Source organism: Pogoniulus pusillus, chromosome 3 (assembly GCF_015220805.1).
Source record: "Pogoniulus pusillus isolate bPogPus1 chromosome 3, bPogPus1.pri, whole genome shotgun sequence".
Classification (NCBI taxonomy): Eukaryota; Metazoa; Chordata; class Aves; order Piciformes; family Lybiidae; genus Pogoniulus; species Pogoniulus pusillus.
Window position 1 is genome coordinate 41,733,256 of NC_087266.1, and position 17,585 is coordinate 41,750,840.

The 17,585-nt window shown below is 40.6% G+C and overlaps 1 protein-coding gene across 5 annotated transcripts in view; it reads left to right on the forward strand.

Annotated features, from left to right (window-relative positions):
- DIAPH3 (diaphanous related formin 3) overlaps positions 1-17,585 on the forward strand; it is a 264,878-nt gene that overhangs the window by 191,777 nt on the left and 55,516 nt on the right. For 2 of the 5 annotated variants that reach the window (XM_064174383.1, XM_064174392.1), the window contains one exon: positions 16,947-17,087. The exons of the other annotated variants lie outside the window; for them this stretch is intronic. In XM_064174383.1, the coding sequence (XP_064030453.1) occupies positions 16,947-17,008 (62 nt within the window). In that variant the 3' untranslated portion in view covers positions 17,009-17,087. Of the gene's footprint in view, positions 1-16,946; positions 17,088-17,585 lie in introns of those variants that run through there. 5 annotated transcript variants of the gene reach the window in all.

The following is a 17,585-nucleotide window of genomic DNA, read 5'->3' on the forward strand; positions in this document are numbered from 1 at the left end:
CCCATTTGAAGCCAATTACTGAGTGGTTCTCTATAGCAAAGAGCTTCTGTTGCTTCTCAAAGTACTTTTCAAGTCTCTTCTATATTTGTTAAACAAGATTTTAGGTATAAATCTACTAGACTCTTTTACTTCTGTTTTCTGAATGTTAAGAGCAAGTAGTTATGTAAATTCCTGCCTCTTTCTTCCAAGGCTTCAAGAGCTCTGACCCACACAGAAGAAATCATGTATCTATTGACCAAACAATGACTGTACTCAGCACTGGTCAGGCCACACCTTGAGTCTTGTGTCCAGTTCTGGGCCCCTCAATTCAAGAGAGATGTTGAGGTGCTGGAACATGTCCAGAGAAGGGCAACAAGGGTGGTGAGGGGCCTGGAACACAAACCCTATGAGGCTGAGGGAGCTGGGGTTGTTTAGCCTGGAGAAGAGGAGGCTCAGGGGTGACCTCATTGCTGTCTGCAACTACCTGAAGGGAGATGGGGGTTGACCTCTTCTCCCAGGCAATCAGCAACAGAACAAGGGGACACAGTCTCAAGTTGTGCCAGGGTAGGTATAGGCTGGATGTTAGGAGGAAGTTGTTGGCAGAGAGAGTGATTGGCATTGGAATGGGCTGCCCAGGGAGGTGGTGAAGTCACCGTCCCTGGAGGTGTTCAAACAAAGCCTGGCTGAGGCACTTAGTGCCATGGTCTAGTTGATTGGCTAGGGCTGGGTGCTAGGTTGGACTGGATGATCTAGGAGGTCTCTTCCAACCTTGTTGATTCTATGATTTACATTATTTTATACATACATTTTTTTAAAGGGTTTATCTTTCTTTTGGAAAAAAAAATGAACTATCAAATAGGGAAATTTCATCAACTACACAAAATCTGAGATGGAAACAAACAAATGTATCAGCCCTGACCTAAGCATGTTTTGTGACACAAGTGATCTCTGGTTAATACATCATTGTTTAATCAGTAATTAAAAAGATATAGTAAAAGCACCAAAAATTACTCATTAAATTCTGTAAGCACACTTCTTAATTCATCTTACTTTGCCATGTAAGTGAATGTTTTCTTGTCAGTACTGTGAAATGCTTACTTAATCTTTCTTGACCATGTCAGTGAATGTGTTCCCTTAATGTCATGGATTTTCTTTCCTCTTATGGGGGAATTTAGTTTTTTGGGTTTTGTTTGTTTGTTTGTTTGTTTCTGAAGTGGTTGCTGCAAAACAGCAAAAAAAAACCCAAACAATTTGAAGGAAATATTGGAGTTGTGTTTCTGCTTGAGGTTTTTTTTTCATTATAAGCCAGTGCTCTGCAAAGGTGTAAATAAAGGGTGTTAACTAGATACAGGGAAAACAAGGGCATATCTTGCAGCTTCTTTCCTTTGTTGGGGTAGGAACACTTGGAAGAATTGGAGTACTCTAAATGGAAATTGGCCTTTAAGTTGAACCAGAACTGGTGTTTGTGTCTGTAAGTTGCTTGATAAATGCAGCATCGTCTTTATTTCATTCCAGAAATAGATGTCTTATGTATTTCCGTCATGCATGCCTAAGGCAAAATCTACATCAATCACCCAGCAAAATAATCAGAAGCCTCAAGAGACTTTTTCTTGATGGCTAAAACTTAAGAGATCATGACTGCTAAAGGAAGGAAATGTAGGAAGCAAATATAGCTTTTATATGAGTGGCAGAAGATGATAACCAAACAATCTGAATGATCTGGAATAGAGTGAGACAGTTGGACAGTAACTCCTTTTATACTGATACAGTTTATGAATGCAAGATGAGAAGCTAGAGCTTAAATAATTTCAGGAAAGAACTTTTGGATTTTGGAGGATATTTGGCTAATAAAGAATCTATTTACTTTAAGCATACTACTGTAAAGTAGTTTGACGCTTGCCGTTGGCATGTTAATCATAGAATCATAGAATCAACCAGGTTGGAAGAGACCTCCAAGATCATCCAGTCCAACCTATCACCCTGCCCTATCCAATCAACTAGACCATGGCACTAAGTGCCTCAGCCAGTCTTTTCTTGAAGACCCCCAGGGACGGTGCCTCCACCACCTCCCTGGGCAGCCCATTCCAATGGGAAATCACTCTCTCTGTGAAGAACTTCTTCCTAATATCCAGCCTATACCTACCCTGGCACAACTTGAGACTGTGTCCCCTTGTTCTATTGCTGGTTACCTGGGAGAAGAGGCCACCCCCCACCTGGCTACAATGCCCTTTCAGGTAGTTAATGTGTCTTAAAAACTCCAAAACCAAAATAAAACAAAAGAAAACCACCAAAACTTCACAGCTTTTAAGGAAACAGAAAAAAAATATTTGAAGTCATTCCACTTTTCTAGCAGATTTTACTTCCTCAAGATGTGCAAAACATAAGCTTGCTTATACATATATATATATATATATATATATATATATATATATATATATATATATATATATTTTGCCCCCCATGACAGACTACAACAATGCCTTCTTAGTAGACATGGTCTTTCTCTTGCAATATTTTGCCATGATATCTTAGAAGTAAGACTTTCTAAAATGGTCAGGGAATGTTCTTTTATCAAGGGGAAAAGTTTTTCTCATGCTTTGTTTTCTCTTGATAATTAACTGACTCTATAGAGAAGTAAAGCAAAAACAGAAGCATGAGAAACTGTTATTTGACCCTAAAAGTTTGACCATGTTTGCCTTAGGTTTTTAATAAATCTAGAATATGGGGTTTAGAAAGCTAAGAGTGATTTATTCTACACTGTATTCAGAATTGTAGTCCTTGATTTTCTCTCTCCTGGCTGCATAGCAAAATGATAAAATAAGAAATTGAAAAGATTAACATCAAGAATACCTAGTGTCACAAACAGGGAAATGGAATCAAATCTCAGCAGATTTTCAGCATGGTCAAATAATTATTCTGAGGTTATCTTGTTTTTATCTGTTTTCTTAGGCTCTAAGCCTGTTTCTTTGTATTTGAAAATAGATGAGTGTACATGGTAAGTTATGGTACAATGCACATACAGATACCTGAATTAGATCTGGACAGATTAGTTTGTCTACTTGAAGTGGGATAGCTTTTAGACCAGGAAAAAACTTGGCTATCACAATCCAGTTTTAGGATTTGAAACCAAAATAATTTCTCTCTGTACAGCACCTAGATGGTCTGGGCTAGGCAGTTTCAGGAGCTGTGTTTAAGAATTTATAAAGCCTTGAACCACAGAAAATGGTGTTTCCTTTCATAGGTTTCTTTACTATTAAGTAATTTAATATGTTATATTAAACATATATGCTCACTTCATAGCTTCATTCTTCCCTGCTGTTTGGGAGCCTATAGACAGTATTTTCTGGTAATCACTTTTCATAAACAGAATAATCTGAAAACAGGGTATGTCTCCTATTTTATTTACTGACTGTTTAATTTAAAATATATGATTTTTCTACTCCACCAAAATATAAGTTGTAGTGGTGGGTAGTGTAGGAGACATAGTATTATAGATATTTGTCACATGAAATGGAATAAAATCACCACTATTTTGGCTTAAACATCTTGGATAACAGGATATTAATAGAGCTGAGCAAGCTATTTGTTGCAAATGCCTTCCTAATGCTACAGAAGTTGATAGGCTGTTGTTTTCATGGTTAGAACTTTGAAGTCATGTTAGGCGTTTTATTTCAGTCACTAGATCTTTGTGGCAGGAATCATCCTAAGCCTTCTTCATTAGCAGGGATATTTGGTAGCATTTTTTACCTGTGTTATAAAATATAAATGCTGTATTTGATCCATCTTCTCCATGAGAATGAAAGAAAACTTAACGATGTCTTTCACTCCACCATCATTAGTTCAAGAACTGGTTGAGTCAATATAATGATTCCAAACCTGCTCATAGTTTATATAAACAGGATGCCAAATTAGGAAATTAGACTGATGGAGGAGCTTGAGGAGGAGTCTCTTAAAATTTGGTCAATATTTTTAAAATGAGGTAAAATTAAATCAGAACTTAATAAAATAAAATCTGTCTATATCTATCTATCTATCTCCCTATCCTATCCTCTGGTCATAAGACATTTGAAGCTGGGCAGAGAGGACTTTGGGATATTTGTGTTGGGTTTTTTTTTTTCAGTTTACATTGGTAGTTTCTTAAGATGAGTTGTACAGGGTTTGCTTTACAGATGTGCCAAGTATCTAAAACTGCAGTGAAAACAGCAGGACTCAAAGCTCTAAACACAAAGTGCTTTATAATGTGAATTACTCTGGCTTATTAAGTAGTAAGCATTTTTAACTAATCTCTTGTATTTAAGTCTAGGCTGGATGTTAGGAGGAAGCTCTTCACAGAGAGAGTGGTTTGCCGTTGGAATGGGCTGCCCAGGGAGGTGGTGGAGTCACCATCTCTGGAGGTGTTCAAGAAAAGACTGGATGGGGCATTTAGTGCCATGGTCTAGATGAGGCGATAGGGCTGGGTGGTAGGTTGGAGGTCTCTTCCAACCTGGTTGATTCTATGATTCTATGATTCTGTGAATCTCATGAAGAAAAAAAAACACCTCATAAACATGGATACACGATTTATGGACTTTAAGCACCTTATGCTGGCTAGAGAGGCTGACATATGCACCTCACAGAGGAGTTTATATGAATTGTTAATGGTCACTGAGTTCACACTTCAAATTTAAAGTGCTAGAGGCTGAGAGACCTGAAGAGGTCTCTCTGTGTTTTAGTTCTGTCTATAATAAAGTTCAGAGAACATGGCACAGCACAGCCAACACTGACAACATTTGAATAGCTAATAGCCAATCTTATGCTTTCAAATTCTAATGCTTTGATACTTTGCTCTTTCCCTTTCCTACAGTGTTTGTGTAATTTGTGCTATACTACTAGCTGCAATGGTAATACTTTGTGGTGTACTAATGTTTAATTTGACCAGATGGATTAAAAGTAAATGAATCAGTACCATGGCTTTAAGTTAATGTAGCCTTCTTGATATGCAAGATAAGTTTGTGATTTCAGCATAAAGAGTGAATCGGGATTGATGCATGAGTCTTTGCAAACTGTTCTTGCTCTTCAGCACAGAATAAAAAGGGCTTTGGTAGCAGGTAATCCCTAGTTTTATAACTGTACTGTAGATGGTAGTCTTCCCCTTTCCCTAAGAAATATAAAATTGTTTTAATTCTATGTGATCCATCATCAGGCAACTACTCAAAAAAATAGCGTTCTTAAATGCTCTCAAATGTCCAGTAGCAAAAATAAATGAAGGGCAGAGTGCATTAAGGAATTTCCAGTTGTGTCTCACAGGGCAGAGAAAACTGCTATGAGAGAGCTCTTGAGATATCTCCTACTCCTGCTGCCTTTAGCAATAGCTTCCTGACTAATCAGTCTGCAAGCTTACCCCAGTGCTTTAAGTCTGTTCGTTCTCTATTGCCAGCTGCTGACTGAAAACAGGACACAGCCAATTACTCTCTGCTGAGTTTACTCAGTCTCTGTTTATCCATGTAGCAGCAGTTGCTCTGAGATCATTTCATTGAAAACTTGTTATGTAGTGAGATCTCCTATTATAAGATGTTGGATTTGTTTCAGTGGGGTCAAAAGTATTCGAATCCTACGGTCTAAGATTGGATATTATATTATTTGGGATAGTTGCTTCCTATGGGATGGAAAGCAAAGCATGCTGCAGTGGAAGTATTTTCTTAATTTTCCAGTGTTCCAATGCCAATCAATGCAAAAAGGTTTGTCTTCATCATTTAAAGGAGAAAAAGAAACGTTTAATAACTGTATCTTTAATTGAGGATGCTCCTAGGTGTAACCTAACTTTTAGTTTGGAGTCTGATCTTCCTTCATGGATCTTTTTTTTTAATGACTGTATCTTTAATTGAAGATACTACTAGGTGTAACCTAACTTTTAGTTTGGAGTCTGATCTTCCTTCATGGATCTATACTAGTTGGAACCTAACTTTTCATTTGGAGTCTGATCTTCCTTTGTGGATCTTTTTTTTTTTTAGTAACTGTATCTTTAATTGAGGATACTACTAGGTGTAACCTAACTTTTAGTTTGGAGTCTGATCTTCCTTCATGGACCTATACTAGTTCTAACCTAACTTTTACTTTGGAGTCTGATCTTCCTTCATGGATCTATACTAGTTGTAACCTAACTTTTACTTTGGAGTCTGATTTTCCTTCATGGACCTATACTAGTTGTAACCTAACTTTTAGTTTGGAGTCTGATCTTCCTTCATGGATCTATACTAGTTGTAACCTAACTTTTCATTTGGAGTCTGATCTTCCTTCATGGATCTTTTTTTTTTAGTAACTGTATCTTTAATTGAGGATACTACTAGGTGTAACCTAACTTTTAGTTTGGAGTCTGATCTTCCTTCATGGACCTATACTAGTTGTAACCTAACTTTTACTTTGGAGTCTGATCTTCCTTCATGGATCTATACTAGTTGTAACCTAACTTTTACTTTGGAGTCTGATCTTCCTTCATGGATCTTTTTTTTATGTTTCCTTTCTAGCTATTTCTGTTCCCAAGCACATCTTGTCAGTTTCTTGTTGGAAGTCCCTCTTTCCTACTCATCTGTTATTGCTTTAGTATATTAGCACATTCAACAATACCAGATAACTATAGGGTATAAACCTTCTAATTCAGCCTAGTTAAAAAGACATTTTTGACCTGTACCAATAAAATACAAAATGCACCGTGGCCTAACTTACTGCTTATTAAAGAAGTCCTCTACAGTCAAGTTAGTCATAAAGCTTTGATGACATTGTACATGTTGAAGGAACTAAGCAACCAAAAATGCTGCAAAGGGATCTCTAGCTAATCTTTTCTGGGAAAGCTATATTTACACAAAATACAGTACTTTGGTTATTATTTTTCTAATAACTGGAAGTACAAAGGGACACTTTCAACAGTTTTGTTTTAGCTACTCAAGAGAAAGCTAAATGAGAGGCAAGTATCACAGTATCACAGTATCATCAGGGTTGGAAGAGACCTCACAGATCAAGTCAGCAATAACTTAATGCACTACCCAAACTTTGTAGGATATTTTAAGATTAAATGGCCACACTGTGTACACCCTTTTAAAGGTCCAGGAGGAGGGTAGTAGGGTGAGATTCAAACATTATGCACTACAGTCTCCCATCCAAAACTGTCACTCAGAATCTGGGTTTGCTCAGAAATTGCTACATGATGCCCTTTAAGAAGTGCTAGCTTTGATATTGCACCGCACAATCCAATGAAGTTTTCTTCAGCTGTGTCTACAATATTAGGATGTTGAGAAGTTGCAGGATATTTTCTCTTATATTTAGGATTTTTCTGCTTTTAGCTTAGCACATTTTGGTTTTAAAAAAGCCAAAACCCAGGAGTTACTTCTTATTTTGAGTTTGAAAATCTTTATTCCTTTAGCCTGCGTTGACACAGTGGAAGTTATTTAAATGTTTGCAGTAAGTAATACATTTCTACAAGAGATAAGGAAACTTATTTAGTGAAGAACACTTTTTAACAAGAATACTAACTGTATTTTGTATGGAAATAAAGTTGGACTAAAATTAATATTCCAAGGTCTGTTTTTTTTTTGTTTAAGCTGAACTGGACAAGTTAAGGAGAATGACAGGAAAATAGGAGAAATTGAAGAGCTCTTTTTAAGCCGCTAGTGTGGTAGCAAAGGGCACACTCCACTGCTTTATGCTCTTGGCTTCGTTTGCAGGCTTCAGCCTTAAGTTGTTTTAGTTAGCGATGTGGAATTCTCTTTCCATCAAATTGCCCACCTTCAAAAACCAAATGGAGTGCAGTGAAATTGTGTAATGTTAGTTTTCTTGGAGTATGATGAGCATGCTAGTGGAGAAGTTTCACTTCGAGGTGCTTTATATTCCAGAAAACAATGCAGCATTGCTGCTCTAAAGGAGATTTTCAGATTTTGGAACTCATGGTATGCTCGCATGAGCTGTACTGGCAGGAAGTAGAACAACTGAAAAAAATATTGCCCTTGAATTGTTCCAGTCTGTTGAAGTGCAGTGCTTCTCTGTAGGACCAACTTCTGTTGTATGTCTTCAGGGCAAAAAGAGTATTAAAAGTATCATAATTCATATTTCGGATTTGTTTAACATGTTCTTGTTTGCTGCATCAAAGAAATTAAAGTTGAGCTTTGAACTGATGCCATTTTCAGTACATGTACTTCTTCAGGGGAGACCTCTTTGCTGTCTACAACTACCTGAAGGGACATTGTAGCCAGGTGGGGGTTGGCCTCTTCTCCCAGGCAACCAGCAACAGAACAAGGGGACACAGTCTCAAGTTGTGCCAGGGTAGGTCTAGGCTGGATGTTAGGAGGAAGTTGTTGGCAGAGAGAGTGATTGGCATTGGAATGGGCTGCCCAGGGAGGTGGTGGAGGCACTGTCCCTGGAGGTGTTGAAGAAAAGCTTGGCTGAGGCACTTAGTGCCATGGTCTAGTTGAGTGGCTAGGGCTGGGTGCTAGGTTGGACTGGATGATCTTGGAGGTCTCTTCCAACCTGGTTGATTCTATGATTCTAATGAAAGCAACATATACTTTAACAGATGTTTTACCTGCTGCTTTTGACAAGTTTCTTATCTTTGAGGTATATGAGCTGAGCAGTGCAGTTTTGAATTGAATGTTAGTTTTTGCACAGAAGTGGTGCACGGAGCTGAACAAATTCACTCAAAGAAAGTTGAAAGGTTTCAGTTTACTTAGTATATCAGTCCAGGCTTATTAAGTCAACCTAAGAATAGAATTTCTATCAGTTAAACTTTCCACTGGGATTTATGATTGGAGTGCGTATAATACCTCTCATTACTGATCAGTGCACGAGAGATGTCTTGTTTTAATTTGTATTCTTGGGAAGTATCTGCACTAAGTTTCATACTATGTTTTTGTAAATAAAATTCCATTCATTATCAACCAAAAATTGAGTGAACCTTGAAACTCACTGGGTCACAGCTGAACCATCAAACAGCAGCAGTGATTTTTCTCAGATACTCTTATGTCAAAGTTAGGTTTCCAATGAATATTACTTATTTCTTTCCTGCTGATGGATTACATTTTTGGATTTTAAGGAAACAAGAAATAGAAAGGCCTAACAAATATTATTTGTCAAACTAAATTAAAGCTTAAAGCAAATTATTAAGGCTATCTTCCAAAGCAGCAAGAAAATATTACATAAAATATACAAGTGCCATCACTGGCACTTTTGATAAAAATTTGCATACTTCTTTATCAAAATCAATTTACTTGGGACTTTGATTTCTAATGCAGTGGAGGTACTTATCTTACACATAATGCTTAGGGCAAAGTAGCTATTAGTTTAAAGGAAAGCTGTTTATAATTTTTTGCTTCTCTGTTTGTATGAATTGATTGGTTTATGTCCATTGCTGCTTTTGAATCTGAAAGCAAATAAGGAGATAAATTATGTCACAGAAACAGTAGTGCTAGAGATGAGATTGTGTTTTTTGTTTTGATAGGGTTTTTTTTAATCTGCTCTGGTAGTAGCCATTTTCTACATGTAATATATGGAGAAAGAAAAGAAGGTGCTCAGGCCACACCTTGAGTACTGTGTCCAGTTCTGGGCTCCTCAACTCAAGAGAGATGTTGAGGTACTGGAACATGTCCAGAGAAGGGCAACAAGGCTGGTGAGGGGCCTGGAACACAGACTCTATGAGGAGAGGCTGAATGCACTGGGGTTGTTCAGCCTGGAGAAGAGGAGGCTCAGGGGTGACCTCATTGCTGTCTACAACTACCTGAAGGGAGGCTGTAGCCAGGTGGGGTTGGTCTTTTCTCCCAGGCAACCAGCAATAGAACAAAGGGACACAATCTCAAGTTGTGCTGGGGGAAGTCTAGGCTGGATGTTAGGAGGAAGTTGTTTCCAGAGAGAGTGGTTGGCATTGGAATGGGCTGCCCAGGGAGGTGGTGGAGGCACTGTCCCTGGAGGTGTTGAAGCAAAGCCTGGCTGAGGCACTTAGTGCCATGGTCTAGTTGACTGGCTAGGGCTGGGTGCTAGGTTGGACTGGCTGATCTTGGAGGTCTCCTCCAACCTGGTAGATTCTATGAGTCTATGATTTTGTAGAAAGAAATTATAGCCAAACTTGCTCTTGGATAGTTCAAGTTTAGTAGTTTCTTGTTGGGAGTATTTAAGTACTAGCTGGTTTATTGGTCCAGCTGCATTAACATAAGTCAGCTAAAGGGCAATTTATAGCTGTTTTTCAAAGCAGAGTTCGCATTTGATTCGTTCATACATATTATTACTAAAAATACCACAAAAAATAAGGTAAGTCTAAGATGTTTTAAAATGTTTAAAAATGCACTTTATCTTCCCAATTTAAACATGTGGCCTAGCAAGGAAAAACAGCATAAAGTTCCCTGGTTTAGGCTAAAAGTTTTGATAAGTGCTTCTGAAATATGCTACATGTTTTATTTTCTGGTACAATATTTCAGTTAATTCAAATTCAGCTCAAATTAACAACTCCATGTGCTTGGGGATAATTAAATTACAGTCTCCTCTTATCTTGGCTCACCATGCAGACTACTGCCCACCCCTATAGCTGCCTTTACTCCATTGCTGTAGCAGTTTGGATATTTAGGAATAAATCTTTTCTTCTCCACATCAGTTGTGAAAGGAATGTAAACCACCTGTGAAGGAAATCAGCATATTTGGACAGATTTTTTGTGTCTGCTTGTCTGGCTTTATTCCAGGTGTTTTTATAGGTCTGTAAGAGAAAGAGTCAAAAAGGTTTTTCAGCTGTTCGTGGATATTAAATTTGACCTGGATGTACCATGGGCTGGGAGGAAGGGAAAAAAAGGACAAAGAAAACCAGAATCATATGAATTAAGGTGAGAAATAGAGGGAAGGACGTGAAGTGCAGATGAATGTGTGTATTAGCCTGAGCCACAGCCGCCTCTTTGGGGAGCATCAGCGGAGAGATACCCCTGCGTCGTCTGGGCAACCCAGGTTGCCATGGTGATGGTGGCTGCAGGGTGACTACTGATGGCTGCTGCCCAGGCCCTTTCAGGGCTGCGGATGCCAGCCAGCCATTGGCAACCCTCGAAACCTGTGGCTGGCAAAAGCCATTGCTTGCCAACGGAAGAGGAACCCAGTGGAAGGGTGCTGCTGGGTTTCAAAAGCCGTTAGTGTTTAGCAAAACTTTCTAGTCGAAAGCAGTTTTCTGCCATTTGGCAAAAAGCAGTGACACACACGATTTAAAAGGTGAATTTGGAAAGCAAACTAACCCTGCTACTGCTCCAGAGAAACCAGTGACGATGCAGTTAATTTTTTTAAGTATTTATGTAGGAATGCACATGTTTACTAGTAGTTCAGACACTGTAATTGCCTTGCCTGAAAATGGCATAAAAATGGAATCATTTATCTTATTTGTTAATCTGTAGCAATGAGCTTTGATGGTGCTAGCAGTCACATATTATTTGTTACACAAGCAAGCAGTATCTGCAGCTTCTTATGTTTATTGTACTAATTCAACTTTAAACAGAGTTTTTAAGCCACATGGCTTTTTTTTGTACCAGAAAGAATCCTTAAAATAGCCAACTGCATTCAACCTTAAAAATTTCATCAAAGGAGGACATCATTTGTGTTTTTCTGAAGGTGAAAATTGTTTCACAGTTAGAACTGGTTACTGCATTTTCAAATGACTTGAGATTTGTATTACTTTGTGCCACACACTGGCTTAAAAGGCAAAATGTTTGTCTTTCTTGCTTTTTTTTTCCCCTGTCCGTGCACATGTATCTATTTATAACATCCAATACTCTCACTAGATTCTTTCCTTCAGCTTCAGGAAAATGACTCAAACTGCTTCTACAATGAGGGTTTTGTTATTTCTGTATGGCTTGGTTTTTTTTGATGATGGTGGGAAAGCATAGTTGTTAAAGTTGTAATAGGTTGCCTAGAAAGATTCAGGAGGAATCCTAGGCTGAAAAGCGGTAGCTCTTCCTTACATGAGTCTGTCATGAACAGCAGGCTGACTGCTATCAAGAAGAAGCACTTCTGGCACTGTACAGCTGTATCGTGGGAGAGGGTGGGAGTTATGGGTTACTTGGTGAGGAGTTTGTGAACATACTATCTGAAGGAAGTACCTGGATCAGAGCTGTGCAGGTGTGTTGTTCTTTTTCTAGTGAGAATGCAAAGGGGAAAAAAAAATACATTTACCCCCAAAGCACATTTGTACTGAAAACTGAAATTTCTTTCTATTTGATATGAAATATTTGCATTTCTGACAGATAGGAAGAAAAGCAGTAGAGAAAAAAAGGAGAGCAGCCAGGAGGAAAGGGACCTGGGGGTACTGATAGATAGTAAGCTGAAGATGAGGCAGCAGTGTGCCCAGGTGGCCAAGAAAGCCAATGGCATCCTGGCCTGCATCAGGAACAGTGTGGCCAGTAGGACAAGGGAGGTTATTCTTCCCCTGTACTCAGCACTGGTCAGGCCACACCTTGAGTGCTGTGTCCAGTTCTGGGCCCCTCAATTCAAGAAAGATGTTGAGGTGCTGGAACATGTCCAGAGAAGGGCAACAAAGCTGGTGAGGGGCCTGGAGCACAAATCCTATGAGGAGAGGTTCAGGGAGCTGGGGTTGTTTAGCCTGGAGAAGAGGAGGCTCAGGGGTGATCTTATTACTGTCTACAACTACTTGAAGGGGCATTGTAGCCAGGTGGGGGTTGGCCTCTTCTCCCAGATAACCAGCAATAGAACAAGGGGACACAGTCTCAAGTTATGCCAGGGTAGGTATAGGCTGGATATTAGGAAGAAGTTCTTCACAGAGAGTGATTTCCCATTGGAATGGGCTGCCCAGGGAGGTGGTGGAGGCACCGTCCCTGGGGGTCTTCAAGCAAAGCCTGGCTGAGGCACTTGGTGCCATGGTCTAGTTGATTGGATAGGGCTGTGTGCTGGGTTGGACTGGATGATCTTGGAGGTCTCTTCCAACCTGGTTGATTCTATGATTCTATGATTGCCTTTGATCAACACACAGGCTTCTTCATCACTGCATTACTATCTGATGTTGATGATAGGGCTGAGTGTTTATGGAACAGAATTGGGGGGAAGGCCAACAAGGCAGATATCATGGTGGGAGTCTCTTATAGACCACCCAACCAGGATGAAGAGACAAATAAAATATTCATTCTTTGGACATCTTGCAAACCCTCTCAATTGCTGGTCATTGCTCTTGTGGGGGATTTCAGCTTCCCTGATGTCTGCTTGCAACAATACAGTGAAAAGGGAGCAGTCCTGCAGGGTTCCTATCAAGTGTAGAGTGTATCTTCCTGACACAGATGATGAGAGAGCCATCTAGAGAAGGTATCCTGCTGGACCCATTGTTGGTCAACAGAGAACGAGCGGTTGGTTATGTGGTGGTTGAGGGCCATCTTGGGCATAACAATCAAGAAATGGTAGAGTCCTCAGTTGTTGGAGAAGAGGTCAGCAAAACTGCCACTTGGGACTTCAGTGGGCAGACTTTGATATGTTTCAGAGAGTGTCAACAGAGTCCCTTAGGAGGCAGTCCTGAGGCAGCAAGGACTCCAGGAAGGCTGGATACTGTTCAAAAGGGAATTCTTACAGGCACAGGAACAGGCTGTCCCCATGTGCTGAAAGACAGATCGGTGGGGAGGAAGGCCAGCCTAGCTGAATAGAGTAGTTTGATTGCTGCTTAAGAGAGAAAAGGAGAGTTTGTGGTCATTGGAAGAAGGATCAGGCCACTTGCAGGGACTACAAAGATGCTGTGAGCATATGCAGGGAGAAAATTAGAAGGGCCAAAGTCCAGCTGGAAATTAATCTGGCTCCAGCTGTTAACAGGAAATACTTCTACAAATCTATTAGCAACAAAAAGAGGACTAAGGGGAATCTCTGTCATTTGTTAGATTCACAGCTGAGGTACTCTATACCTTCTTTGCCTTAGTCTTTTGCAGTAAGACTAAAATATTTGCTGGATAGCCAGCCCCCTGAGCTGGAAAATAGGGATGGCAAGCAGAACAAAGCCCTCATAATCCAAGCTGAGGTGGTTAGTCACCTGCTGCACCGCTTACACATACGTAAATCTATGGACTTCGGTGGCATGCACTCAGTGGTACTGAGGGGGCTGTTGGAAGTGCTCAGCAAGCCACTTTCCATCATTTATCAGTAGTCTTGGATAACCAGCAAGGTCCCAGTTGACTGGGGATAGCAAGTGTGGCAACTGTCTACAAGAAGGGCTGAAAGTAGGATCCAGGGAACTACAGACCTGTCAGTCTGACCTCATTGCTAGGGAAGGTCATGGAGTAGATCACCTTGAGTGCCACAGGCTCAGTCAGCATGAGTTCATGCTTGATGAACTTGTTCTTCTCTGTGACAAGGTGACCTGCTTAGTGGATTAGGGAAAGCATGTGAATATTGTTTACCTGGACTTCAGTAACATATTGGACATGTTGTTGTCCCACAGCATCCTCCTGGAGAAACTGACTACTCTTGGCATGGATGCATGTCTCACTGGGTGAAAAAATGGATGAATGGATGGGTGGGCCCAAATATTGGTGATGAATGGAGTTTAGTTCAATTGGCAGCCAGTGACAAGTGGATGAGGGTATTGAGTGTGCCCTCAGCATGTTTGCAGATGACACCAAATTGGTTGAGATCTGCTTGATGACAGTAAGAGATCTGGACAGGCTGGATCTATGGCCCAGGGCCAGTTGTGTGAAGTTGGATAAAAACAAGTGCTGAAGTCCTGCACTTGGGTCACAACAGCCTGATGCAACTGCTACAGGCTTGGGGAGGAGTGTCTATGAAGCTGTCTAGTGAAGAAAGACCTGTGGGTGTTGACCAAGAGTCAGCTGAAAATGAGCCAGCAGTGTGCTCAGGAAGCCAAGGCAGCCAGCAGCATTCTGGCCTGTGTTGGGAATAGTTTGACAATCAAGACTAGGGGAGTGATTGCCCTCCTGTACTCAGCACTTTTAAGTACTGGCTTCAGTTTTGGGCCCCTCACTACAAGAAAGACAATGAGATGCTGGAGTGTGTCCAGGGAAGGTGGAGGGTATGGACAAGAGATCTTATGAGGAGCAGTTGAAGGAACAGGGATCATTTAGTCTAGAGAAAAGTAGACTGAGGGGAGACATCATTGCTTGCTACAACTACCTGAAATGGTAACAAGTTATAAGATGAGAGGAAATGGCCTCCAGTTGCACCAGAGGAGGTTTAGATTGGACAGTAGAAGAAACTAGTTCACTGAAAGGGTTATCAAACACTGCAGTAGGTTCCCTGGGGAGGTTGCTGAATCACCACCTCTGATGGTGTTTTAAAGACACAAAGATGTGGTGCTAAGGGACAAGCCAGGCTTGGTAGAGTTAGATAATGGTTGGACTCAATCTTAAAGGTCTTTTCTAGCTGAAGCAATTCCATGATTCTGTGGTCATTTAGCCTGGAGCGAGAAACACAGATTGAGTTTCTTTCCTTTGCTGGAAAATATTTGTGAATTTATTAGAAATAAACAAGTCACAGAATCACAGAATTTAGATTGGAAAAGACCTTCAAGATCATCGAGTCCAATCATTAGTTTCACACTGACAAGTCCTTGACTAAACCAAATCCCTCAGCACTCCTAATCACTATGAATCGCTATGGCTGGAAAGGACTTAGTGCCATGGTCTAGTTGATTGGTTAGGGCTGGGTGCTAGGTTGGACTGGATGAGCTTGGAGGTCTCTTCCAACCTGGTTGATTCTATGATTCTATGACCACCAGGATCATCCAGTCTGACCTTCATTCCAGCATCCTTAATCACTAGACCATAGCCTCAAGCAACTCCACCACCTCCCTGGGCAGCCTGTTCCAGTGCCTGAGCACCCGATCAGGAAAGAACTTGCTCCCAACAGCCAACCTAAGCCTCCTCTAATACAACTTGAGCCCATTTCCTCTTGTCCATTAGTAATTCGGGAGAAGAGACCAGCTCCAGCCTCACTACAACCTCCTTTTAGGTAGTTGTAGAGGGCAATAAGGTCCCCTCTCAGCCTCCTCTTCTCCAGACTGAACAACCCCTGTTCCCTCAGCCACTCCTCATAGGTCATGTTTGCCAGACCTCTCGCTACATTGGTCCATAGTAAAGTGTACCACAACAGAAATGAAAAAGCACAAGTAATTTTACCACTGGATGCATATGAGTATTCAAGGTGGTACAGATGTTAAACATGAATTGTGAGAACCTACATTTTGTGCTTAAAATTGCATCCTTTTCTTTCTGAATTGCATTTATTTCTTACTCAAGGCACGTTACACCTATGCACCAGCTTTGATACTCTCTTCCCAATTGATACATGCTATACTTGGCTATGAGAAACAGTGTTAATCAAGACATCTAATCACTTCATCAGATCTTCAACTAACTTTTTAGGTGGAGTTGCAAGGTTTGTGGCCTCAGCTGTTACAAATTGGATAACCCTTAGGTCAGGGCATAAAATCTAAGATTTATGCTGTTCTGCACCTGAAGATGATCAGAGGGCTGGATTGTCTCTGCTATGAGGACAGGCTACGAGAGTTGGGGCTCTTCAGCCTGGAAAAGAGAAGGCTTCAAGGAGACCTTGTAGTGGCCTTCCAGTATCTGAAGGGGGCATCTGAAGGAAGGCTGGGGAGGGACTATTTACAAGGTCTTTTAATGACAGAATGAGGGGTAATGGGTTTAAACTGGAAGAGGAGAGGTTTAAACTAGATGTTAGGAAGAAGTTCTTTCCAGTGAGGGTGGTGAAACACTGAAACAGGTTGCCCAGGTGGGTTGTAGATGCTCTCTCCCTGGAAGTGTTCAGGACTAGCTGGATGAAGTCTTGAGTGACCTGTTCTAGTAGGCAGTGTCCTCACCTATGGCAGGGGGTTGGAACTAGATCCTTGAGGTCACTTCCAACCTAAACCATTCTACGATTCTTTTGGAGGTTCATTTTTGCTACAGGATTGAAGTGAACATAGTGACTTGTAAGGAAAGTTACAGTTCTAATTTGACTTCATATTTTTCCAGATCATGTCCCTCATTGCCCTTTTCTGAGTCCTTCATGGGAGAAACTGGTTTTAAAAAGATGATGCAACGACGCAGGCAGAAGCAAGACAAATTCTTACACAGTTTCAGGAAAATGTCTCTTGTGTTTTTCTTTCAAATAGTTCTGGGTATGAATTAAACTCTGGTGTGCAAGTACTAACAAGTCCTTTCATAGCTATTTATTTGCATCTTTTCTATGTTTTATTTTTTAACTGATACTTATGATTAAGATAAGCATTCAAGACCACAGCATGTATGTCTAATATCCCTACAATATTTTCTTGTACTAACAGAAGTATATAAAGCAGCATTTTAGTTAGGTTTTTGTGCTAGTTTGAAGCAGGGTAGAATGTTTTGGTGAGAGGAACTAGATCATAGGCTGTGAAAGGAAAACAATGGTGATGTCTACTGCCCTCAGAGTCTTGCTGAAGAAGAAATGAAAACATTAGATAACACTCTTGCCATTTTGTCTCACACTGCCTTGGGCTTCTGACTGAGCTGCATCTCTCTAACACACCCTCCACTCACCTTTGCTTCTTAACCTCTTGGCTGAACCTCTATTCTTCCCTAGGACTAGGGTAAGGTTGAGAGGGGCAGGGGGAAGGTGCAGGGGTGGTTGAG